The sequence below is a fragment of the Oncorhynchus gorbuscha genome, linkage group LG25 (assembly GCF_021184085.1).
Source record: "Oncorhynchus gorbuscha isolate QuinsamMale2020 ecotype Even-year linkage group LG25, OgorEven_v1.0, whole genome shotgun sequence".
In the NCBI taxonomy this organism is placed as follows: Eukaryota; Metazoa; Chordata; class Actinopteri; order Salmoniformes; family Salmonidae; genus Oncorhynchus; species Oncorhynchus gorbuscha.
Window position 1 is genome coordinate 24,375,171 of NC_060197.1, and position 25,825 is coordinate 24,400,995.

Here is a 25,825-nt window from a genome sequence, read left to right on the forward strand (position 1 = left end):
TGCAAATGCCGAGTTCAAAACAACTGGGAAATCTCACATTTCCGACTACAGTCAGTGCGTTAGAAGACAACTGGGAACTCGGAAAAAAACGAGCTCAGACTGGGAAAAAAATATTTTGAGCGCTGCAATATATCATACATTTTCCAATTGGTAATATAATTTATATTGTACAGATTCACAACATATAATGCGAATTGTAATGTGTACCATATTTTACGAAATGGGTGATGGACATCCACAAATTAATAAACACCATACAAATGTAACATGGCATACCAAATGTATTGTTTAGGATTAACTACAGAATAATACGAAATTCTCAGAAACCAGGTTACAGACAAAACTCGTGTACCATGGTACTATCTCTGCCAATCAATGTACCCGTATCTAAAGGTAGTGGACAGCTGGTGACATCTTGAGACTAACATAAACATAGCAGGCGCTTGACGACAATTTCAAAAAACGGTCGGGGGAGGTTTTCTGCACTGTTCAACAAATCTGAACAGTGCAGAATAAAAACTCCCCCAATATGTATATTTAAAAAATGTATATATTATCAGGCGCCTGCTACGTTAGTTTGTTCTCAAGATGTCACCAATTGTCTACGACCTTAGAGACGTATAACGTGATTGGCAGACGTGACCAGCAGAGTTAGTACCATGGTACACCCGTTTTGATTGGTGTACAGTTTAGTACTCGGTGGCGTTTGCCTGTCTATCTAGCGAATATGAAAGTAAGTATTTTGAAAACATTTCCGAGATTTGACATTGCCAACAAACGGAAATGTTTTCAGAATAAATAGCTCCTCCCTCGATAGATCTATCATCTCGAAAACGAAAGCAGATAGCTTGTTACGGCCCACCACTTTACATGATTGGATTGTGATTGAAGGAGTGGGACGGGTTTCGAGTTATTTATATATTATCCCCCCCCTCCCCCCTCCTTTCCCACAATGGAATATTTTATTTTCAGGAGGAAGGAGAAGAAAAAGTGGGCGGTAATATAACTTTTCAGGATATAGTCCGCCCTAAAACCCCACCGAAGAAGATCACCAATGCGAGTTGTTGTTCTTATTTTTTACGCCATATGCATTGACACGAGCGCACATTTCGAATTAAATTCCTTGTATTAGAGTACAATAAATCAACGTATTGGAATTTTAAAATTCGGATTCACATCTTCGATTTCACTGGGATCGTTTTCACTTTTGAACTTGTTTCTTTGTTTCTTTTTATCCAACCAACTGTCGCACTCCCCCTATCCCTCGGACTGGTTTGGCTCTGTGCATCTTGATAACGTTACATTTTGAGAGGCACTTTTATAACTTTTATATCACAACTTTTTACGCAACGCCAAATAGTTGCGGCGGAATTAAACTGTCGACGCACCGGGATATTCATCGCCATTCAGTGAATACCTCGCACATCAAACCTCAAAGGGTTAGTTTGAAATCTGGTTGGGTCTGACCTACTTTTTACAGATATTGAGTCTGTTAAGGCTTGCCTAGTCGCCATGGAGAGGCGGGACAGTCGCCAAGCAACATCCGATTACCCTCACCCATTTATACACAAACTGAAACTGACCAGGGCACAAAGAATACGGGTGAGTTGTCTTATTATGCTTGAAGAAATGTGGTAAGAGTTTGTGTTGAAAAGAGGACACATTTGAATGGTTTGTGTGTCTGCATGCATGTACCTATTGTTGATTATCAACCGTGCACGCATCTATATTCTGGATTCATTGTAGCATGTAGCAGCTTGTCTAGGAACTGTGATACAATATGATACATTGTAGCCTGTGCCAGAATGTGTACATCTGTGTGTGTAATGAATATTATACATTGCAGGCTACCTACCCTATTTAACTTACTATTCTCCATATATTAACATGTCCCTCCAATCCACAGGGCATTGTGTTGGGCACCATCCTCTTCCCCATACGAATCTTCCTGGTCGCCCTCTGCTTCCTGATGATGTGGCCTATTGCCCGGCTGCGATGGGCCGGCTTGTCAGAGGAGGAACGCTCCCGGCCAGTAGTGGCGGGGTGGCGTTGGTGGCTGCTACATTCCATCATCCGGTTCCTGAGCCGGGCAGCGTTTTTCTTCCTGGGGTTCTGGGTCCGGGTTAAAGGACGTAGGGCAGGGCGTAAGGAGGCTCCTGTGCTGGCAGTGGCGCCTCACAGTAGCTTCCTGGACATGTTGGTGCTGCCGGAAACCCAGTTAGCTACAGTGGTGTCCCGATCGGAAAACCAAAAAATCCCTGTTATAGGGGTGAGTGTTGGGGTAACTGGGAGTGGGACACATGTGCGTGCGTGCGCACACACACACACACAGTTGGCTAAGGTGGTGTCCTGATTGGAGAACCAGAGCCTGCCTGTAATAGGGGGTGAGTGTTATGCGGGATACTTGGAGTGACTCTGGATCAAAGTTGCCCTTAAAAGACACAGATCTAGTATCTGATTACTGTCCTCAAATGGTAACCTTAATCACTGGGGATAAAATACCGCACTGGGGGCAACTTCATTCTACTATGTTGGGGGGGTGGAGGACGGGAAAGGAAGGAGAGATGGGGGAGGGATTGGAGAACAGGGAGTATTGAGAAATGTTGACAAACTCCTAAAACAAACTATTGCCTCATGACTTTTCTTGTTTTTGTACTCCTGCTATCTTTTCCCGACCTTTCCGCTTTCTTTCTCACCTTTTTCCCTTCGTATTCCCTTTCCTATCTCTTCAGTAGCATATGCCTTCAGTGGCTTTTGTGTCCTAACTAATATAATGATCACGTTCTTATGGTTATGTCACATTATAACAGCCTTGTGTATGGTTCCTTTTTTCTCCCTTTAGCCCTCCTGGAGTTTAACCAGTCAGTGATGGTAAATAGGAAGAATCCAGAGTCCAGGAAACAAGCTATTGCGCAGATCATAGAGAGGCTCACCTCCAACGGCTACTGGCCACAGGTAAGCAGTGTTCAAAGGTCCTATTTGGCCAATGGAGGTAACAGGAGTAGTGTTGTCCGAGACATGTAAACCCAGTTGTTCAAGGATTTCCAGTGGTTGAGACATTGGGTTATCACATAGGCGACGTGGGCTCACATCCAACCAGTTACACGCATGTAACCTCACTGCATCAGTCTTGTGCCATGTAGCGCGACGACTCTTGAGTTAACTGGCACGTTAGAATGATGTAACTATAGAACAATTAACATTACTGATGAATGGACGACTGTTATAGAACTGGTTTAACGCCTTTCTCTCAGTATATATCAATCACTGTCTCAATCTCTATCCCTCCCTCCATCTTTTTCTCTCTCTCTCTCTTTCTCCTCCTAATGAACCTTACTGATGGACTGGCTATACGAACTCCCTTGCTTTCTCACTCCCCATCTCTGTCATTGTCTCTTCATCAATCACGATCTTTCTCTCCCTCTCTCAGATGCTGATGTTCCCAGAAGGCACCACTACGAACGGCACCATTCTCATCAAGTTTAAACGTGGTGAGAACCAGACCTTGGTTCAAGTATTATTTGAAATCTTTCAAATGCTTTTAGCCTTTGCTTTAGCCTGCCTAGGGTGCCAGATTGGCGGTGTTTGCACTTTTCCTTCTATTCCAATAGTTCATATAATTTCTAATAGCATATGAACCTGGTATTGGTGAGCACACAAATAATATCTTGGCTTAAATCAACAAACTGTCACTTATGCCGAACCTAAAGAAATGGATGGCGTGTTGTGTTGCGTAGGGAGGGGAGAAAGGTGTGAGCTGACTGGTTTACTGTTCTCTCTCTCTCCCTTCAAGGTGCCTTCCTGGCTGGAGTCCCAGTCCAACCAGTCCTGCTGCACTACCCCAACAAACTGGTGAGTAGAGAGGGGAAATAGAAATTGAGTGGTGGAATGAACCGCTGCCTCGGAGCATATATGGTCTGGGATGACCGCACTACCACTAGACCAGCTCCAGACAGAGTAGTTGACTTGCCGATGGATTGGAATTGGGCCTGAGAACACCCTTCCTATTAAGGACTACAGTGTTCTGGTCGTGGGAAAATACCATGTTTGCTTTCTAATCATAGATGCGGTTCCCTCCACTAATGTTGGCACCCTTGGTAAATATGAGCAAAACTGGCTGCAGGGAAGAAGAAAAACCTCTTTATATTCACAAAAATCAAACCTTTAATTCAAGTAAAAATAATTGAAAGAAAAAAATCTATTCTTATCATAAAACAAATATGTTGGTTCTCAAATATATGTGTGCCACAATTATTGGCACCGCTTCATTCTTTGTGCAACCTCCCTTTGCCAAGATAACAGCTCTTCTTCTATAATGTGTAATGAGTTTGGGGAACACATGTCAAAGGATCTGAGACAATTCCTCCATATCGAATCTCTCCAGATCCTTCAGATTCTCCAAGATCCACGCTTGTGGACTCTCCTCTTCAGCTCATCCCACATGGTTTCCATGACGTTTAGGTCAGGGGACTGGGATAGCCATGGCAAAGCCTTGTTTCTGTGGTCATTGAAGCATTTTTGTGTTGATTTTGAGGTGTGCTTTGGATCACTGCCCTGCTGGAAGATCCAACCCCGGCCCAGTTTAAGCTTCCTAGCGGAGGCAGTCATGTTTTGATTTAATATCTGCTGGTACTTGATAGAGTCCATGATACCATGTATCCTAACAAGTTGTCCAGGTCCTTTAGAAGAAAAACAGCCCCACAACATCAAATTTTTTATTTTATTTAACTAGGCAAGTCAGTTAAGAACAAATTCTTATTTTCAATGACGGCCTAGGAACAGTGGGTCAACTGCCTGTTCAGGGGCAGAACGACAGATTTGTACCTTGTCAGCTCGGGGGTTTGAACTTGCAACCTTCCGGTTACTAGTCCAATGCTCTAACCACTAGATCCACCACCATACTTCACAGTGGGGATGAGGTACTTTTTTGCATGGCCATCTTTCTGTCTATGCCAAACCCACCTCTGGTGTTAGTTTCCAAAATGCTATATTTTGACATCTGACCATAGAACACAGTCCCAATGAAAGTTCCAGTAACATTTGGCAAAATGTAGGTGCTTGAGTTTGTTGTTTGACAGCAAAGGCTTTTTCTTTATGGCAACTCTTCCCAAACAACTTGTGAACGTAGTTTTGGAGATTTCCTGACCCAAGACCCAACTAACGTCTGCAATTCTCCAGCTGTGATCCTTGGAGATTTTTTGGCCACTCGAACCATCCTCCTCAAACACGTTAACAATCGGCCTGAAAGAGGACATTGCCCTGATGGTAGAAATGGGCATTTTCAACCGTTGAGCTTTTTTCTTATAGCCATTTCCTGGTTTGTGCAGCCCAACAACCCTTTGTCACACATCATTACTTTATTCTCGGGTCTTTCCCATAGTAATGGATGACTATGGGAACCTGGCCTGTGTTTCACCTCATATTTATACCCCAGTGAAACAGCAAAGTCATGGCTTTCCACTTAAGTGTTCCTAATCACTCAGGTGAACTTAAATGTAAAATATGAATGGGTATATACTTCAGTTAGATTTTACTCATAAGAATTTTTAGGGGTGCCAATAGTTGTGTCACACGTTTCAGAGAAAAATATTTGTGATTTATTACACTTTTTTTTTCTATAATTTTACTTCAATTAAAGGTTTGATTTTTGTGAATATTTGTAATGAAAGACCAAGAGGATAAATAGCAAAGATGTTTTGCTCATATTTACCGAGGGTGCCAATATAAGTGGAGGGCACTCTTGTTAATCTTTGCATGTTGGAACTCCAATGGTGCAACAGCTTGTCTGTACAGGGTGTGTTTTGAACTGAGTGACCTGTAGGCTATGCAATGTTCTGAACATAATCAGGTGACGTACTGTCTGCACGTGTGAGTTTAAAAGACAACTGGCTTATTTTTCTAGGATACTGTGCGCTGGACCCACAAGGGCACAACCTGGTAAAGCATCATCTAAATAAATTTTTCTTTGGAATATGATAATCATTCAACTTCATTATCTATAATACTGGAAATAAGCTTTTTCTAAATGTTATTTCACTGATGGGTGTTGTTCCCTCCAGGATTGAGACACTGTGGCACACCTGCTCTCAGCTCTACACTAACGTTACTATTGAGGTATGATCGTGTTCTGTTATCAGATTGGCTGTCGGTGTAAATGTCCTCTTCTCTTATTAGCGATATTACCTGTCAGTATTAATATCCTGTTCTGATTGCCTGTATTACCTGTCACTATAAATGTAATGTTCTCTTATTGGCTACACTACCTGTATTAATGTCCTGTACTCTGATTTGGTTACAGTATCTGCCAGTATACACCCCCTCTCAGGAAGAGAAGGATGACCCTAACCTGTATGCAGACAATGTCCAGAAACTCATGGCCAAGTAAGTTTACACACAATTACTGCCTGTAATGTATGTCTATCTCATCTTTGGGCTCAGTCTTCTTGAGGTGTGTTTTGTTGTTGCGGTATGCGTGTTATTCTAACAGTACTGAGTTTACCTCTGAGTTTGTCAGGGCTCTGTGTATCCCAGCTAATGACTGTGTACGAATACCTGTACTTGCATTTTTAAATTGTAGGCTTTTTGAGAAGAAAATAATGAGTATGGTTTAAATGCCAGGATGTTATGCTCATTTACGCTTTTCATCTAGTAGAATTGCGCATTAGATGATTCATTCTCAGTAGGATCAGCCTAGTATGCTGATATTTGTTGTTTACTGCAGGCGTTTTGACCAAATATGTAGTACGATTAGTGAACAATATGCAGTTTAAGTAGTAGGCACTGCTTATGTGAATGAGAGGTGTATGTGTGATCTAACAGTATCATCTCCTATGTGTTTCAGGACTCTGGGTATCCCAGCTACAGACCATGTGATGGAGGGGCGTGTTCCTACCAGAATGCTAGGGGGGCTCTCCCTCCCCCTAGAACCCCCAGCCAGAGAAACCCTCTCACTGCTGCACAAAGACGGGTAAGAGACGTGTGTGTGTGTGTGTGTGTGTCACAGGAGGCTGGTGATGGGATGACTGCTCATAATTAATATCTGGAATGGAGTAAATTAATTGGTATCAATCTATGTTTGATTTATTTTTATACCGTTAAGTACACTCTGTTCCAGCCATTACTATGAGCCAGCCCTCCCCAATTTAAAGTGCCACCAGTCACCTGTGGTTTATGTGTCTGTGTGGAGTCATCAATTGCGTGTGCGTATGCAGAGTCATAACAATAACCATTTTGTATTAGAGAAGAACATGTGTAGAACTTGTTTGTTACTGTGTATAGAATGTATGAAAACGTATGTATATGGGAACTTCCTATTTTGTAAGTTACACCTGGTGGTCACCTGTGTGGCTTACCTGTAGGAGTAGAATAAAGGGATTGTGGGGAGATGCTGTTAGTGTTGAGTTGAAACAGGTGTGACGGGCCTTGGAAGATGCTACAGAAAAACAGTTTACAAATGCCTTATCACATTTTTATATTTACAAAAATATGTATTTCACTGTGACAACCCGTACATTGGGAGTAATGCATATCTATCGACTCTCAAGTCATTAATGCAAATTCACGTTGGAAACGTGCCTGCAAAGCTTCTATAGAAATGGCTACTTTAGAATCTAGGAACTGAATCCATGACAATATATACATACAAGTATCTGCCAACATAAAGGGGCCACCGTGAGTCAGAACAGCTTCAATTAAACTTCACATAGAATTCCAGACACTTGTAGAATCTATCAGAGGGTTGCGACACCATTCTTCCATGAGAAATTTCATAATTTGGTCTTTTGTTAATGATGGTGGAAAACCCTGTCTCAGGCACCACTCCAGAATCTCTCATTCGTGTTTAATTGGGTTGACATCTGGCGACTGAGACTGCATCGTTTTCATGCTCATCAAACCTATCAGTGACTTCTTGTGCTCTGTGGATGGGGGCATAGCCATGGTAGCCAAAATAATGGCCTGCCCTGCATTTTTATACATGTCCCTGAGCATGATGGGATGTTAATTGCTTAATTAACTCAGGAACCACACCTGTGTAGAAGCACTTGCTTTCAAAATGCAGTGTACCCCTCATTGACTCAGGTGTTTCCATTATTTTGCGAGTTGCCTGTATACAGGAAATTCAGAAAGTATTTTCCACATTTTTGTTACTTTACAACTTTATTCTAAAATGTATAAAATATTTTTTCCCTCATCAATCAAAACACAATACCCCATAATGACAAAGTGAATACAGGTTTTAATTTTTTTTTTAAATGTATTACAATTTTTTTTAAACAGATACCTTATTTACATAACTTAAAGGACTTAACAGAGTGAGTGGTTCTTCCATTTCACTGGGAAGATGTAACAATAGATGGACATTTGGCTTTAAAATGAAAAAATCTCTTAGTCAACCTATCTTTTGCATGCCTTGATTTATTTTGTTACTAATGTTTTTTTTAAGCATAATTTATTTCGTTATTTCAAGATGTTTACTTTTTCAGTTTTGCCTTTTTAGTTTTTAGTTTAGTTTTTCCATCTAAGAGAAATTGAGCTCAAGTGCATCCTGAGATGTTTCTAAAACAGCCTGCTTGGAGTGCACCTGTGGTAAATTCAATTGATTGGACATGATTTGGAAAGGCACACACCTGTCTATAAAAGGTCCCACAGTTGACAGTGCATGTCAGAGCAAAAACAAAGCCATGAGGTCAATGAAATTGTCCGTAGAGCTCTTGAGACAGGATTGTGTCGAGTCACAGATCTGGGGAAGAGTACCAAAACATTTGTGCAGCATTGAAGGTGCCCAAGAACAGTGGCCTCCATCATTCTTAAATGGAAGAAGTTTGGAGCCACCAAGACTCTTCCTAGAGCTGGCTGCCCGGCCAAACTGAGCAATCTGGGGAGAAGGGCCTTGGTCAGGGAGGTGACAAAGAACCTGATGGTCACTCTGACACAGCACCAGAGTTTGTCTATGGAAATGGGAGAACTATCCAGAAGTACAACAATCTCTGCAGGACTCCACCAATCAGGCCAGACGGAAGCCACTCCTCAGTAAAATGCACATGACAGCCTGCTTGGGGTTTGCCAAAAGGCAGCTAGTACCATGAGAAACAATTCTCTGGTCTGTTGAAACCAAGATTAAAATCTGTGGCCTGAATGCCAAGCATTACGTCTAGAGGAAACCCAGCACCATTTCTACGGTGAAGCATGGTGGTGGCAGCATCATGCTGTGGGAATTTTTCTCAGTGGCAGGGACTGGGAGACTAGTCAGGATCGAGGGAAAGATGAACAGAGCAAAGTTCAGAGATGGTTCACCTTCCACCAGGACAACGATTCTAAGTACACAGCCAAGACATCGCAGGAGTGGCTTCGGGACAAGTCTCTAAATGTCCTTGTTATGTTCTTGTTAGGACATCTACTTTGTGCATGACACAAGTAATTTTTCCAACAATTGTTTACAGACAGATTATTTCACTTATAACTCGCTGTATCACAATTCCAGTGGGTCAGAAGTTTACATACACTAAGTTGACTGTGCCTTTAAACAGCTTGGAAAATTCCAGAAAATGATGTCATGGCTTTAGAAGCTTCTGATAGGCTAATCATTTGAGTCAATTGGAGGTGTACCTGTGGATGTATTTCAAGGCCTACCTTCAAACTCTGTGCCTCTTTGCTTGACAATGTGGAAATCATAAGAAATCAGCTACGACCTCAGAATATTTTTGTTGTTGACCTCCACAAGTCTGGTTCATCCTTGGGAGCAATTTCCAAATGCCTGAATGTACCACGTTCATCTGTACAAACAATAGTATGCAAGTCTAAACATCGTGGTACCACACAGCCGTCATACCGCTCAGGAAGAAGACGTGTTCTGTCTCCTAGAGGTGAACGTACTTTGGTGTGAAAAGTGCAAATCAATCCCAGAACAGCAAAGGACCTTATGAAGATGCTGGATGAAACCGGTACGAAAGTATCTATCCACAGTAAAACGAGTCCTATATCGACATAACCTGAAAGGCCACTCCGCAAGGAAGAAGCCACTGCTCCATAACACCATTTTAAAAAAGCCAGACTACGGTTTGCAACGGCACATGGGGACAAAGATTGTACTTTTTGGAGAAATGTCCTCTGGTCTGATGAAACAGAACTAGAACTGTTCAGCCATAATGACCATGGTTCTTTGGAGGAAAAAGGGGGATGCTTGCAAGCAGAAGAACACCATCCCAACCGTGAAGCACGGGGATGGCAGCATCATGTTGTGGGGGTGCTTTGCTGCAGGAGGGACTGGTGCACTTCACAAAATAGATTGCATCATGAAGTAGGAAAATGTATATGGATATATTGAAGCAACAACTCAAGACATCAATCAAGAAGTTAAAGCTTGGTTGCAAATGGGTCTTCCAAATGGACAATAACCCCAAGCATACTTCTAAAGTCGTGGCAAAATATATTACGGAGAACAAAGTCAAGGTATTGGAGTGGCCATTACAAAGCCCTGACCTCAATCCTTTAGAAAATTTGTGCGCAGAACTGAAAAAGCTCGTGGGAGGGAGCAAGGAGGTCTACAAACCTGACTCAGTTACACCAGCTCTGTCAGAAGGAATGGGCCAAAATTCACCCAACTTATTGTGGAAGGCTTCCCGAAATGTTTGACCCAAGTTAAATAATTTAAAGGCAATGCTACCAAATGGTAATTGAGAGTATGTAAATGTCTGACCCACTGGGAATTAAAAGAAATAAATAAAGTCACTCTACTATTGTTCTGACATTTTACATTCTTAAAATAAAGTGTTGATCCCAACTGACCTAAGACAGTTTTACTAGGATTACATGTCAGGAATTGTGAAAAACTGAGTTTAAATGTATTTGGCTAAGGTCTATGTAAACTACTGACTTCAACTGTAGATTTGATGAGAAAACAACAATTTAATCAGTTTTACAGTAAGACTGTCACGTAACAAAATGTGGAAAAAGTCCAGTTGTCTGAATACTTTTTCAGATTGCACTGTATATGTAGGCTATTTATCTATGGCTTTGTGTTTGATCCTAACTACGCAGGTGCTCTCCTTCTTGTGTGCAGTACTTCTTAAATTGTCATCTAGAAACCTCCCTTTCTCATTTCTCTCCCCTTCAATTTGTTTCTCTCCTTCCATCTCTCCCTCTCCATCCTCAGTCTCGGAGAGTCAGAGGTTGAGGTGGCACTAACTCAGATGATCGACCGGTGTCAGTCCGAACAGGGTTGGGGGGCTGTTGTGGATGAGCTGGTCCCTCTTATGGGACTGACTGACAGACAGACTGCTGCTAAGATCTGTGGTCTCTACTCAAAGGTAAAGTCCTCCTGAGGTAAAATTGTCCACCAGCGTCAAGCGTGTGTGCAGTACATTTTGAGTATTTCTTGGTGTTGTGTGTACTTTGTTTCTGTTGTTTGTGTAACAGTGACAATGTTTGCATGCACACAGTATTCCGGCTAGTAACTCATATTCTGCTTAAGGTCTAATTCGGGATAAGCTGTTTACATGTACCTTTTGATATCCTGTTCACGAGTATCCATGGAATCTTTGAATATCCAAAATATTCCTAATTGACTTTCATATTAGTTAATAGTACAGTGCATTAGGAAAGTATCAAATCAAACTGTATTTGTCACCTGCGCCGAATACAACAAGTGTAGACTTAACTGTAAAATGCTTACTTACAACCCCTTAACCAACAGTGCAGTTCAAGAAGAAGAACATATTTACTAAGTAGACTAAAGTAAAAAAGTAACACAATAACGAGGCTATTGTACAGGGGGCACCGGTACAGAGTCAGTGTGCGGGGGTACAGGTTAGTTGAGGTAATCTGTACATGTAGGTGGGGGTGTTGTGACTATGCATAGATAATGAACAGCGAGTAGCAGCAGTGTACAAAAGGAAGGGGGGTTGTCTGTAAATTGTCCGGTGGAGGTTTTATGAATTGTTCTGTAGTCTTATGGCTTCGGGGTAGAAGCTGTTGAGGAGCCTTTTGGTCCTAGACTTGGCGCTCCGGTACCGCTTGCTGTGCGGTAGCAGAGAACAGGGTGACTGGAGTCTTTGACAATTTTATGGGCTTTCCTCTGACACCGCATATTACATAGGTCCTGGATGGCAGGAAGCTTGGCCCAAGTGATGTATTGGGCCGTTCGCACTACCCTCTGTAGCGCCTTACGGTCAGATGCCGAGGAGTTGCCGTACCAGGTGGTGATGGAATCGGTCAGGATGCTCTCAATGGTGCAGCTACAGAACCTTTTGAGGATCTGGGGACACATGCCAAATATTTTCAGTCTACTGAGGTGGAAAAGGTTTTGTCGTGCCCTCTTCACGACTGTCTTGGTATGTTTTGACTATGATAGTTCATTGGTGATGTGGACAACAAGGAACTTGAAACTCTCGACCCGCTCCACTACAGCCCCGTCAATGTTAATGGGGGCCTGTTCGGCCCGCCTTTTCCTGTAGTCCACAATCTTCTCCTTTGTCTTGCTCACATTGAGGGAGAGGTTGTTGTCCTGGCACTGCATGTTGTCGGTGATCACTGTTGTGTCATCGGCAAACTTGATGATGGTGTTCTGGCCGTGCAGTCAGGAGTGAACAGAGAGTACAGGAAGTTGTTTTGAACGCTGAGCTGTAGTCAATGAATAGCATTCTCACATAGGTGTTCATTTTGTCCAGGTGGGAAAGGGCAATGTGGAGTGCAATAGAGATTGCATCATCTGCGGATCTGTTGGGGCAGTATGCAAATTGGAGTGGTCTAGGTTTTCTGGGATAGTGGTGTTGATGTGAGCCACACCAGCCTTTTAAAGCACTTCATAGCTACAGATGTGAGTTTCCATGGGTCAGTAGTTATTTAGGCAGGTTACCTTTATGTTCTTGGACACAGGGTCTATGGTGGTCAGTTTGAAACATGTTGGTGTTACAGACTCAGTCAGGGACAGGTTGAAAATGTCAGTGAAGACACTTGCCAGTTGGTCAGCGCATGCTCGGAGTACACGTCCTGGTATTCCGTCTGGCCCTGCGGCCTTGTGAACGTTGACCTGTTTAATGGTCTTACTCATTGACTACGGAGAGCGTGCCACACTTCCATCTAAGATCAGCATATTCCAGGCATCTTATCCTGGTTTCACATAACCGGGATACAAGCTTTTTGGGGTTATTGTGAACAGAATTTGATGTTTTATATGCATCAACTCAAAAACAGTACTTGACTATCCCAAGTAATATATATATATATATATTATTGGTGTGCATGTAAACGTGGTCTGTGTGCATTGCAGGACGACAAGGTGGATCTCAGACAGATCTATCTAAGTGTGGCCGCTGTCTCCAGCTTTATGGACTTCAAGTCTCTCCTTCACATCGCCTTCACTGTAAGTACCTCTCCCGGTGTTTGTGTGTATGTGTAGAATGGATTCATAACCCCTGTGTTAATGTTTAGAGTAGATGTTAAACCTGGTAGGAAGTTATGCATTTCAACCTGTAAAGTGTGTGTACGTAGCCTGTGTCCCAGATCTGTTTGTGCGCTTGTCACCTCGAGCATTTTGGCAAGCGAGCAGAAACAGACTGGCACCCAGATTAAGAACAGAGGAACAAACCCAGGCTGTATATACAGTATTAAGAGGGCGCTTTAACCTATAAACTGTACATATACAGTATATTTTACATGTGTTTGTATGTACTGTATTTGTACAGTGCATTCGGAAAATATTCAGACCCCTTCACTTTTTCCGCATTTTGTTACTTTACAGCCTTATTCTGAAATGGATTAAATACAGGGGTCTGAACTTTTCGAATGCACTGTAAATGTGTGTACTGTATTTTCTAAATGGAATATTTTACAAACTGTATGTTAACTTAATCTACTTACATAAACGGTATAGTTTATATTGGGTTAGAAATATCTGCTCTGTGTGTGTCTGCAGCTGTATGACAGAGAGGGTAGTGGCAGTCTGACAGCGGTGGATGTGTCTGACCTGATGGGGGCGGTAGTGGGGAGTCCTCAATACCACACAGAGGAGCTGTACTCAGAACTGTCCCGGAGAGGCGTACCCACTGAACGCAAGACACCAATCTATATTAACATAATTTACATTTAAATGAATGAACAACTTGATTAATCAAATTAACATATCTTTAATTTTTGGGGGACCCATCCACCACGACCCCTCTTTCGGAGGACCAAAAAATGTTTTCGTTACATGTATATTCTACACATTATTTCCATGGTACTTTTTTTTACACCGTAATTACATAACTATACAGTGGGACAAAGTATTTAGTCAGCCACCAATTGTGCAAGTTCTCCCACTTAAAAAGATGAGAGGCCTGGAATTTATCATAGGTACACTTCAACTATGACACAAAATGAGAGAAAATCCAGAAAATCACATTGTAGGATTTTTAATGAATTTATTTGCAAATTATGGTGGAAAATGAGTATTTGGTCAATAACAAGTTTATCTCAATACTTTTATATACCCTTTTGTTGGCAATGACAGAGGTCAAACGTTGTCTTCCAGGTTTTCACACACTGTTGCTGTTATTTTGACCCATTCCTCCATTCAGATCTCCTCTAGAGCAGTGATGTTTTGGTGCTGTTGCTGGGCAACACAGACTTTCAACTCCCTCCAAAGATTTTCTATGGGGTTGAGATCTGGAGACTGGATTAGGCTACTCCAGGACCTTGAAATGCTTCTTACGAAGCCACTCCTTTGTTTGCCTGGGCGGTATGTTTCGGATCATTGTCATGCTGAAAGACCCAGCCACGTTTCATCTTCAATGCCCTTGCTGATGGAAGGAGGTTTTCTCTCAAAATCTCACGATACATGGCCCCATTCATTCTTTCCTTTACACGGATCAGTCGTCCTGGTCCCTTTGCAGAAAAACAGCCCCAAAGCATGATGTTTCCACCCCCATGCTTCACAGTAGGTATGGTGTTCTTTGGATGCAACTCAACATTCTTTGTCCTCCAAACATGACGAGTTGAGTTTTTACCAAAAAGTTCTATTTTGTTTTCATCTGACCATATGACATTCTCCCAATCTTCTTCTGGATCATCCAAATGCTCTGTAGCAAACTTCAGACGGGCCTGGACATGTACTGGCTTAAGCAGGGGGACACGTCTGGCACTGAAGGATTTGAGTCCCTGGTGGCGTAGTGTTACTGATGGTAGAATTTGTTACTTTGGTTCCAGCTCTCTGCAGGTCATTCACTAGGTCCCCTCCGTGTGGTTCTGGGATTTTTGCTTACCGTTCTTGTGATCATTTTGACCCCACGGGGTGAGATCTTGCGTGGATCCTAATAATTGCTCCCACAGTTGATTTCTTCAAACCAAGCTGCTTACCTATTGCAGATTCAGTCTTCCCAGCCTGGTGCAGGTCTAAAATTTTGTTTCTGGTGTCCTTTGACAGCTCTTTGGTCTTGGCCATAGTGGAGTTTGGAGTGTGACTTTTTGAGGTTGTGCGACAGGTGTCTTTTATACTGATAACAAGTTCAAACAGGTGCCATTAATACAGGTAACGACAGAGGACCCTCTTAAAGAAGTTGTTACAGGTCTGTGAGAGCCAGAAATCTTGCTTGTTTGTAGGTGACCAAATACTTATTTTCCACCATAATTTGTAAATATATTCATAAAAAATCCTACAATGTGATTTTCTGGATTTTCTTCCCCCCTCATTTTGTCTGTCATAGTTGAAGTGTACCTATGATGAAAATTACAGGCCTCATCTTTTTAAGTGGGAGAACTGGCACAATTGGTGGCTGACTAAATACTTTTTTGCCCCACTGTGTATATATATATATGCTATTTGATTACATCTGGACAGATGGTACTTAAACACATCCGGTATACATTATATGAAGTGTTTTCAGTCATAACTATTATAAATCATGGGTTTTTAAATTCAACCCTCAGCTACTTTCAGCCCATTCCAATTTACCTTGATTATTAGTGGTTTATAATTAAACTTTTTGTGGCTATTGAGCAGAAACCAAGTCTGTGATCATGTGACACAAGCTGTTTCAAAGAGGGGCAGTCGGACGATCGCTCTTAACTACTGGCTCTCTCTCAATGAATCTTTCCTCGATTCCCCCGCATCCTCTCCCCTTGCCTCCTTCTCAAAACCCATTAGAGAAGAAGGTCTGACGGGAGTGACCGTGGACCTTCTCCAATACAGTTGAGGCGCCAAGGAGATAGGTAGCGAGGACTGAAGGAACGACAAGTTGAGAGATCCACATCCTTGTCAACAACCCTAATGCTACATTGTTGTATCTCTACAGAGGAGCTGTTCAGAGTGCTGACCACCCATCCCACCTATCAGAAGCTGATCAGCGAGTACCTCACATCTGAGGGGGCAGAGTCTACAATGCCATCTACTCCTCTGATCAATGGGAAGGTTGGGAACAATAATGAAGGATTGCCTAACGACAACAGATCGGCTTTGCTTCATAAAACCGCTGATAACAGCTCGGCTCTACCCCACAAGAAGGATGACTAAGTGAAGGAACTCTGAAGCATAGTAATTGAATTCCTGACTGGGCAGTCTAATTGCTGTGATCTGAATGGCTATGTCCCTTCTAGAAATTATATTTATGTACTCTGAAGGCTAGTCTGTTGCTGGCTACGTCTCCAATGACACCCAATGATGACTTTGATGGCGAATCCCCTTCTAGGAATTATATTTCTATGGGGCTTACACTGTTTTGAGAAATGGAGAAAACCTGCACAAAGCAGCTCTACAGTATCTACAGTAAGCCCCATAGATGTTAAATGGAATATATGTCATGACTAGTTTATGTGAGTCTCAGATTAGTTATATATTGTTTACAATGTACATAGCTAGCTATGATTATTTCACGCAGTTCCGAGTCTGTTCGTCAAGATGCTGTGAAAATAGTATCACAAGTTATTTATAAATGTGATGTTTTAATAAAATTAAGAGTTCTTGTATTTTGTACTGCTTGAAAGAGATGTGGTATGTGAATAATTTGTATTGTTTAAAGAACAAAATATATAAACCAAATGTAAATGACAATTCTCAAGATTTTTTTTGTCTTATACATACACCTGTAGAAATCCACTTTTTCGAGCTGAAAGACAATGGCCACACTTTACTGGGCAGTTTACATATTGTGTTGCACAACATTTTAAGTCTATAAAAGTCGTTGTTTTAGTCCAGTATGATTTCGGCTAGAGGTGACAAACCCGACCTACCCACTTTGTGAAAATGTGTGTGAATGCGGTGTCGTCCTATGATATGACGTAATACTTATTTTAAACCTACATTTAGTTTCAGGGCTGGATTTTATTTGAATGTCACCACCCACTAGCATGGTATTGTTTATTCATCAGAAACAGCTGCAGTCTTCGTGACCAGATACTCAAGTGGCGCCTCTAACAATGGAAGGCTGCCAGGATGTGGCAAGATCAGGTGGGACCATTCCAGCCAATGAGAGTGCAGATACGCATGTGAACAACAGACACAACGGTTACCACAGCCACAAAGTTAGTTTTCTAAACCGTTACTCTTCTTTCTCTGACTTGTCATAGAAGTAGCCTTTTCTGTCCTCTGCTTCATCCCCTTTCGCTTTTTTTTTTTAAAAATTATTGCTGTTCGTCAATTCCTTTCCCCTATTCTCTGCAGCTTTGCTTTTCCTCTTCTCATCATGGGACTTGGCTTTTCTGTCTTTGCCTCGACTCGTTGTTTCACCGTCTGTTTTCTTTGTCATTGTTGAGGCTCTTTCAATATCACCTTCAGTTGATCAGTGTTAATATTAGGAACAGTAGTCGCCTTGGACTCGCACTTTCTCTTCCTCACTGTATGTCTGTTTCTCTTCAGTTTTTGTTGCTTGTCTCTCTTTTTTTATATATATATTTTTTATTAACAACAAATCAATACATAAAGCACATGAGGGAACATAAGCATACATAGATTACAAACAATGTACAATCGAGCTAGGGGATACAATATCACATTACAATTACACAAGGACCTTAAGGGACATGCATATACTTACAATTCGAACCGTTTTTTTGTTAGAGCATTTAACCGTCTTAAAATACAGTTCAATTTATTTTTGTAGGATACGAAAATGTGGTTTTCTGTTTGTAAATTTACATTTGTGTATATGAAATTTGGCCAAAAGAATAATGAAATTAATTACATAAAAATTATTCCGCTTATTTCTATTGTATGTAAAGAATCCAAACAGTACATCTCTCCACAATAGTGTAAAATCTTCATAAATGTGTTCAATTATAAACCTACTGATGTCTTGCCACAGTTTTCTTACATGCATACAATGCCAAAAAAGATGCACAACTGTTTCTGGGGAGTGTCTCTCATCTTGACGGTTTATTTTCTGTTCTGTCATGTATTTGGTTGCTATCACTTTCTCCACCTCTTCTCCCATAACTAGCTACTTCACTTTTTTTTCCCTTTTTGATCTTTTTTCCTTTACTCCCTTATTTTGAATGTTATATCCCTGCTGTCACCTGTCACCTCAAACTTCAAGAATCTAGGGTTGAACACACACACGGCACATCACAAATGACGCCCTGTTCCCGGCCACATAGTATGCTTGTGACTAAAAACGCAACCATAAAATGAACATCAATAAAGGTAGACCTTGTGTTGTTACTTATATCAAGTTTGTTTATGAATTATTAAGTGATTACATTTCGTAATTCTGTTACCAAATCCAATTACTGCAATTCATTTACCTGTTCGTCCCATTCTCATTTTCACAGATATTCCTCATATAGTACACTACTTTTGACCTGAGCCATATGGGCCTCAATTCAAATGTAGTGCAGAATATGGGGATTCGGGAATAGGGTGCCATTTGTGATGCAGAATTACTTTTTTTTTAAACCACTAATAACATCACTGTTAGGACCCATGAACACAAACGTGATGTTCATAGGAGCGTGTCAAATTTGATTACAAATTAAAGCTAAGAGACTATAATTTTGAGAAATGAAGGCATATACAAATTTGATTTATAGGCTTTGGTTTCTTGTCAGACAGATGGAAATATGGGTCTTTGACAACATTTACCAGAAAAAGTCTTAAAAGGTATTAGAAATACAGAAAAACACAGTATTGTTTAAGTAATAACCCCTGCCAAAAAATATCTACACTTATACTTAGTTTTGGAGAAATGATTTACCTTGTAATTCTGTTACCAAAACCCCACATACGTATCTCCCTCGTGAGGAGGGAGGATAATGAAAGTTCATAGAAGTAACAAGTAAAGGTAGACCTACCAATTAGTTGTAAACTCAGCAAAAAAAGAAATGTCCTCTCACTGTCAACTGTGTTTATTTTCAGTCAACTTAGCATGTGTAAATATTTGTATGAACATAAGATTCAACAACTGAGACATAAACTGAACAAGTTCCACAGACATGTGAGTAACAGAAATAGAATAATGTGTCCTTGAACAAAGGGGGGGGTCAAAATCAAACGTAGCAGTCAGTATCTGGTGTGGCCACCAGCTGTATTAAGTACTGCAGTGCATCTCCTCCTCATGGACTGCACCAGATTTGCCAGTTCTTGCTGTGGGATGTTACCCCACTCTTCCACCAAAGCAAGTTCCCAGACATTTCTGGGGGGAATGACCCTAGCCCTCACCCTCCGATCCAACAGGTCCCCGACATGTTCAATGGAATTGAGATCTGGGCTCTTCGCTGGCCATGGCAAAACACTGACATTCCTGTCTTGTCTTACAGGAAATCACCCACAGAACGAGCAGTATGGCTGGTGTCATTGTCATGCTGGAGGGTCATGTCAGGATGTGCCTACAGGAAGGGTACCACATGAGGGAGGAGGATGTTTTCCCTGTAACGCACAGCGTTGAGATTGCCTGTAATGACAACAAGCTCAGTCCGATGATGCTGAGACACACCGCCCCAGACCATGATGGACCCTCCACCTCCAAATCGATCCTGCTCCAGAGTACAGGCCTCTGTGTAACGCTCATTCCTTCGACAGTAAACGCAAATCTGACCATCACCCCTGACGAGACAAAACCGCGACTCATCATTGAAGAACACTTTTTGCCAGTCCTGTCTGGTCCAGCAAAGGTGGGTTTGTGCCCATAGGCAACATTTACATTACATTTAAGTCATTTAGCAGACGCTCTTATCCAGAGCGACTTACGTTGTTGCCGGTGATGTCTGGTGAGGACCTGCCTTACAACAGACCTACAAACTCTCAGTCCAGCCACTCACAGCCTATTGTGGACAGTCTGAGCACTGATGGAGGGTGTAACTTGGGCAGTTGTTGTTGCCATCCTGTACCTGTCCCGCAGGTGTGATGTTCGAATGTACCGATTCTGTGCAGGTGTTGTTACATGTGGTCTGTCACTGCGAGGACGATCAGCTGTCCTTCCTCTCTCTGTAGCGCTGTCTTAGTTATCTCACAGTAAGGATATTGCAATTTATTGCCCTGGCCACATCTGTAGTCCTCATGCCTCCTTGCAGCAGGGACCCTGGGCATCTTTCTTTTGGTGTTTTTCAGAGTCATTAGAAAGGCATCTTTAGTGTCCTAAATTTTCATAACTGTGACCTTAATTGCCTACAGTCTGGATGCTGTTAGTGTTTTAATGACCATTCCACAGGTGCATGTTCATTAATTATTTATGGTTCATTGAACAAGCATGGGAAACAGTGTTCAAACCCTTTACAATTAAGATCTGTGAAGTTATTTGGATTTTTACGAATTATCTTTGAAAGACAGGGTCCTGAAAAAGGGCCGTTTCTTTTTTTGCTGAGTTTATTTTACTGAGTTTATGAATTAAGTGATTAAAATGTGTAATTCTGTCCCCAAATCAAATTACTGCAATTGAAATGGCTACAATGGGAAATCATAGTAGTCACAAACCACAGTTGGGTCAGACACCTGCTACTGTCTGTCCTCCCTTCTACTAGCATACTGTTATGTTCAGCTCATAACTGTTTTCTTTCTGTTGTCTGGGGGTGAAAACAAGAGTGTAAAAACAGTCTGGACAACCCCTCCCTCTCACTCTCTCTCCAGTTAATGGCACCTCTCACGGCTCTTATAGGCAACTACCATGACACCTAACACTTACCCTCTTTCCATTTATTGTAACAAGCATCCTCACCTACTGAGCACCAACTGACACGGGATGTCCTTAGACATTGAAAAGTAGTTGAAATTTGGTCAGTTTGCCCTGGCCGGACCAAATCTGAACCAATCATAGATGTGTTTCAGAAGTTTGAACAGCACAGTTTTGTAGAGAACAGTAAAGAAAAGTTGACCATAGTTCAGTACTGTACAGTTGAGTTAAGTACAGTAGAGTACACTACACTAGAGTACAGTATAATGTACTGTATCTACTTTACTGTACTCTACTGAACGACTGTACTAAACTCTACTGAGCTTTACTGTGCTGTACTGTCCAGACTTGTGAAACATAGATGTCTATGATTGGTTCAGATTTGGTCTGGTCCAGACCAACCAAATGTGGTCTTGTTTGGGTGTGTAGCTCATTAGAATAATAGCCAAATATGCAAAGGAGCATATTTTATTTCTTATTGAGTTTTAAAACGTACAATCTACTTGCAGTGAAGCCGCTCAACATTTACATTACATTCAGTAATCTAACAGACTCCCACCCAGAGCAACCCGCAGGAGCAACCAGTGTCAACGCCCTGCTCAACGGCACGTCGACAGATCTCCCACAAGGTCAAAAACAGGTCGCTGGTTAGGGTCCCCATCAGCCACCGGCCTAAGCTCCCCACCTTCCCCAACAACCAACAAAATGGACCAAAGGAAAACAGAAAACAACAATACAAAAGACATCTAGGACAACAAAAAGCATAACAGCAAGGCCAACTGAATATGTTTGAGTACATGTATGGCACTATTTACATGTGTGTGTCCGTGAATGTGCACGGTTGGGCGTTTGAATGAGTGTGTGTGTAGATGCATGTGTACATGCATCAGCCTCATGTGAACAGGTATTAGCTGTAACAACGTTGCCCCTCGGTGTCATTCAAATGTACTTTTCTGTTTTATTTTGGCCTTATTTTTGTACTTTTATCTTTGACTGTCATTATATCCCCCGCCCGGCAACTCCACCCCCACTTGTCTCCAAATCCACATCGCAACCCTCAGCTTCCCTCAGCCAATCCCACCTATCTCTACTGACCACCCTCTGCGGATTTCTACGCACCATATATCTTTAAAGTATGCTGTGATGTTTAAAGATGGATATTGAATATTTCTACTTTTGGGTACCCATTTAGGATACATGAAGAGAATGGCATTCATATCCAATAATAATGCATTTTTCTATGGTACAGATCAGGGACCCATAATGTAATTCCGTTACCGTAATTCTGTTACCGGATGTAAATCCACCTCACTTACTGTAGTTCAATATCCAAAAGAGATGTTTTCAAAGTCCAGGTGTCATGACAAAGATAAAACCCAGTTCTTAATGCAGACATATTTTAATTCAGAGCAAATATTGAAGTGTTTGGAAAACATAATCACATAAACTGAGTGATTTTACAGAATTTCTGTTACCATACTTTGCATCTGAACAGTTCTTCCAGTAAATGCGTTTTTGTCAAATGTTCAGTGGGAGTTGTTTAAAATGTGTCCTTGTGCATAGAGTTGTAAGGTTTTGTTAAAGCTGGAATCCTTAATGAAACAATAACAAAGCGGTCATCCCACCTCGGTTTTGGTAAAAAGCTGAGGGATGGGCCTGGAGAAATGTAACCACTCAAATTCATAGACAGAGCTATGGATGCAAGGACTTACCATCCATGATATCAACATTATAGTTTTAACCATGTTTTGAGGCTGTACATTGTTTGTTTACATTGTTTACCGACATTGGAGTAAAACAATATTTTTAGGTTCTGATCGGGTATGACAGTTGAACTAAGCTCATGAGCCATTTATAAGTTATACTCTTCAAAAATCAATGGCTAAATATCATTGATTTGCAAGGCCAAAAATGGATAGAGCGGCTTAGGATTCTAGCTTTAAACTTTGAAATCTTTTTTTTTTTGTCCTGGTGGAGAGCTATATCCAGAAGTGGGCAGCTTGGGATAAGGGTTGAGTGACAGATTATCTGTGGAAGGCCATTAGATATGGATGGAGGCTGCTGAGGCTGTATAAGGGTGAGAGGTTTGGGACAGGGTGAGGTTGAAGGCGTCGCAAGTGGGAGCCTTCAAGGACTCTGTCCTGTGAGTCAGACTGCAGAGTCACTGCACCTGGTTCTGGTCCAAAGTAAAACGCTGGGTATGATAAAGCTGGAGAAGAGAGATTGGTCTCATTCTTCAATTTAAGGTCTGTGGCTGGGACTGGCTGTAACAGGACTGGGTTGGATTCCCCTTGGGAATGAGGTGGCACAGACTCAAATCCATGATAATATAAGTGAGGGAGAGGAGCACAAGCCTGTATCTGGACTTGGTTAGACTCTTAATGTATCTGAATCAGAGGCGGATCTTATACAGACACGAGATTGATCTGACAGTATCTGTGCTAGGTCGGCGTCTGCCTCCCTTGTATCTGAGATCATTCTAATGCAGCCTCTGGGGTTTCATACAATATATCCAACATACTGTAACTTTGGAGTTTTTATTTAGTGTGATTTGAGTCCGTGAACATCTCAATCTCTCCCTGCAATAGGACTATTAGAACTAGCCTACCTGCATAAAACAACAACTATGTAAGCAATGTAATAATGCCAACTTTGGTTGGAGACTGGAAAATCTGGTGTATTTTTAGCCAGCACTGAACATTTGGACAACTTGAATAGGCTAATAATAGACTACCATGGCTCCTTCCGTCACTGATGATGATCCAACATTCTGAGGACAAAAAAACAACATTCTAACAAGAGAACATTACATGTGATTCAATGATTGACTGAAATAATATTATCCTATGAAAACTCAAGTACGAGAGCTGCAAATAAAACTCAATTTAGGAGATTGTGACAGCCGGTTAAACGGCATCCCTTGACAAGGCAAGAACAAGATGTATGTCAGGAGAAGTGCAGTATTATTGGTATTTTATTAGGATCCCCATTAGCTGTTGCAAAAGCAGTAGCTACTCTTCCTGAGGTCCACACAAAACATGAAACAATACAGAATGACAATACAGAACATCATTAGACAAGAACAGCTCAAGGACAGAACTACATACATTTAAAAAAGGCACACATAGCCCACCTATCAATGCATACATACAAACTATCTAGGTCAAATAGGGGAGAGGTGTTGTGCCGCGAGGTATTGCTTTATCTGTATTTTTGAAACTGGGTTTGCTGTTTATTTGAGCAATATGAGATGGAAGGAAGTTCCATGCAGTAAGAGCTCTATATAATACTGTACGTTTTCTTGAATTTGTTCTGGATTTGGGGACTATGAAAAGACCCCTGGTGGCATGTCTGGTGGGATAAGTGTGTGTGTCAGAGCTGTGTGTAAGTTGACTATGCAAACCATTTGGGATTTTCAACACAATGTTTCTTATGAAAGTAAGTGATGCAGTCCGTCTACCCTCTGTGAGGAAACTTATACTTGGAATAAGGAGGAGGAATGGAGTGAAAAAGAGAGGCAGAGGAGGTCTAAGAGAGAGAGAGAGAGAGGGAGGAAGAGGGTGAGCTTGAGTTGGTTAAAAATGGTGGGAAAATGGGAGAGGGTTGGATAAAGAAGAATGGTAGAAAGTGTAAGCAGAGTGAGTTGAAGACAGGAAAGGAATTGAAAGTGAATGGGGGCAATGTATTGGAGGTCAAATCAAATTGTATTTGTCACATGCGCCAAATACATTACAGTGAAATGCTTACTTACAAGCCCTTAACCAACAATGCAGTAAAAAATAGATGAGGAAAAAATATAAGTAACTAATAATTAAAGAGCAGCAGTAAAATAATAGTATCGAGGCTATATACAGGGGGTACTGGTACAGAGTCAATGTGCGGGGGCACCGGTTAGTCAAGGTAATTGAGGTAATATGTAAATGTATGTACAGTTAAAGTGACTGCATAGATAATAAACAGAGAGTAGCAGCAGTGTAAAAGAGGGAGGGGGCAATGCAAATAGTCTGGTAAGCCATTTGATTAGCTGTTCAGGAGTCTTATGGTTTTGGGGTAGAAGCTGTTAAGAGGCATTTTGGACCTAGACTTGGCACTCCGGTACTGCTTTCCGTGCGGTAGCAGAGTGAACAGTCTATGACTAGGGTGGCTGGAGTCTTTGACATTTTTTTAGGGCCTTTCTCTGACACCGCCTGGTATAGAGGTCCTGGATGGCAGGATGCTTGGCCCCAGTGATGTACTAGGCCGCATGCACTACCCTCTGTAGTGCCTTGCAGTCGGAGGCCGAGCAGTTGCCATAACAGGCAGTGATGCAACTAGTCAGGATGCTCTCGATGGTGCAGCTGTAGAACTTTTTGAGGATCTGAGGACCCATGCCAAATCTTTTTAGTCTCCTGGGGGGGGGTTTGTTGTGCCCTCTTCACAACTGTCTTGGTGTGTTTGGACCATGATAGTTTGTTGGTGATGTGGACACCAAGGAACTTGAAGCTTTCAACCTGCTCCACTACAGCCCCGTTGATGAGAATGAGGGCATGCTCTGTCTTCCTTTTCCTGTAGTCTTGATCATGTTGAGGGAGATGTTGTTGTCTTGGCACTTCACGGCCAGGTCTCTGACCTCCTCCCTATAGGCTGTCTCATTGTTGTCGGGGATCAGGCCTACCACGGTGGGGTTGGATTCATGCATGGCCATGCAGTCATGAGTGAACAGGGAGTACAGGAGGGGACTGAGCACACACCCCTGAGGGGCCCCCATGTTGAGG

General features: G+C 41.8%; 1 protein-coding gene across 1 annotated transcript; it reads left to right on the forward strand.

Moving 5' to 3' along the window:
• Positions 1-876: 876 nt before the first annotated feature.
• On the forward strand, positions 877-17,023 carry LOC124014101 (lysophospholipid acyltransferase LPCAT4-like). Its single transcript, XM_046328810.1, has 13 exons — positions 877-1,602; positions 1,907-2,269; positions 2,842-2,955; positions 3,431-3,491; positions 3,794-3,852; positions 5,903-5,937; positions 6,060-6,114; positions 6,299-6,381; positions 6,842-6,967; positions 11,153-11,306; positions 13,268-13,360; positions 13,913-14,048; positions 16,269-17,023. Exons 1-13 carry the CDS (start codon positions 1,513-1,515, stop codon positions 16,484-16,486), a joined length of 1,587 nt encoding a protein of 528 aa, XP_046184766.1. The 5' UTR covers positions 877-1,512; the 3' UTR covers positions 16,487-17,023.
• The last annotated feature ends 8,802 nt before the right edge of the window (positions 17,024-25,825 follow it).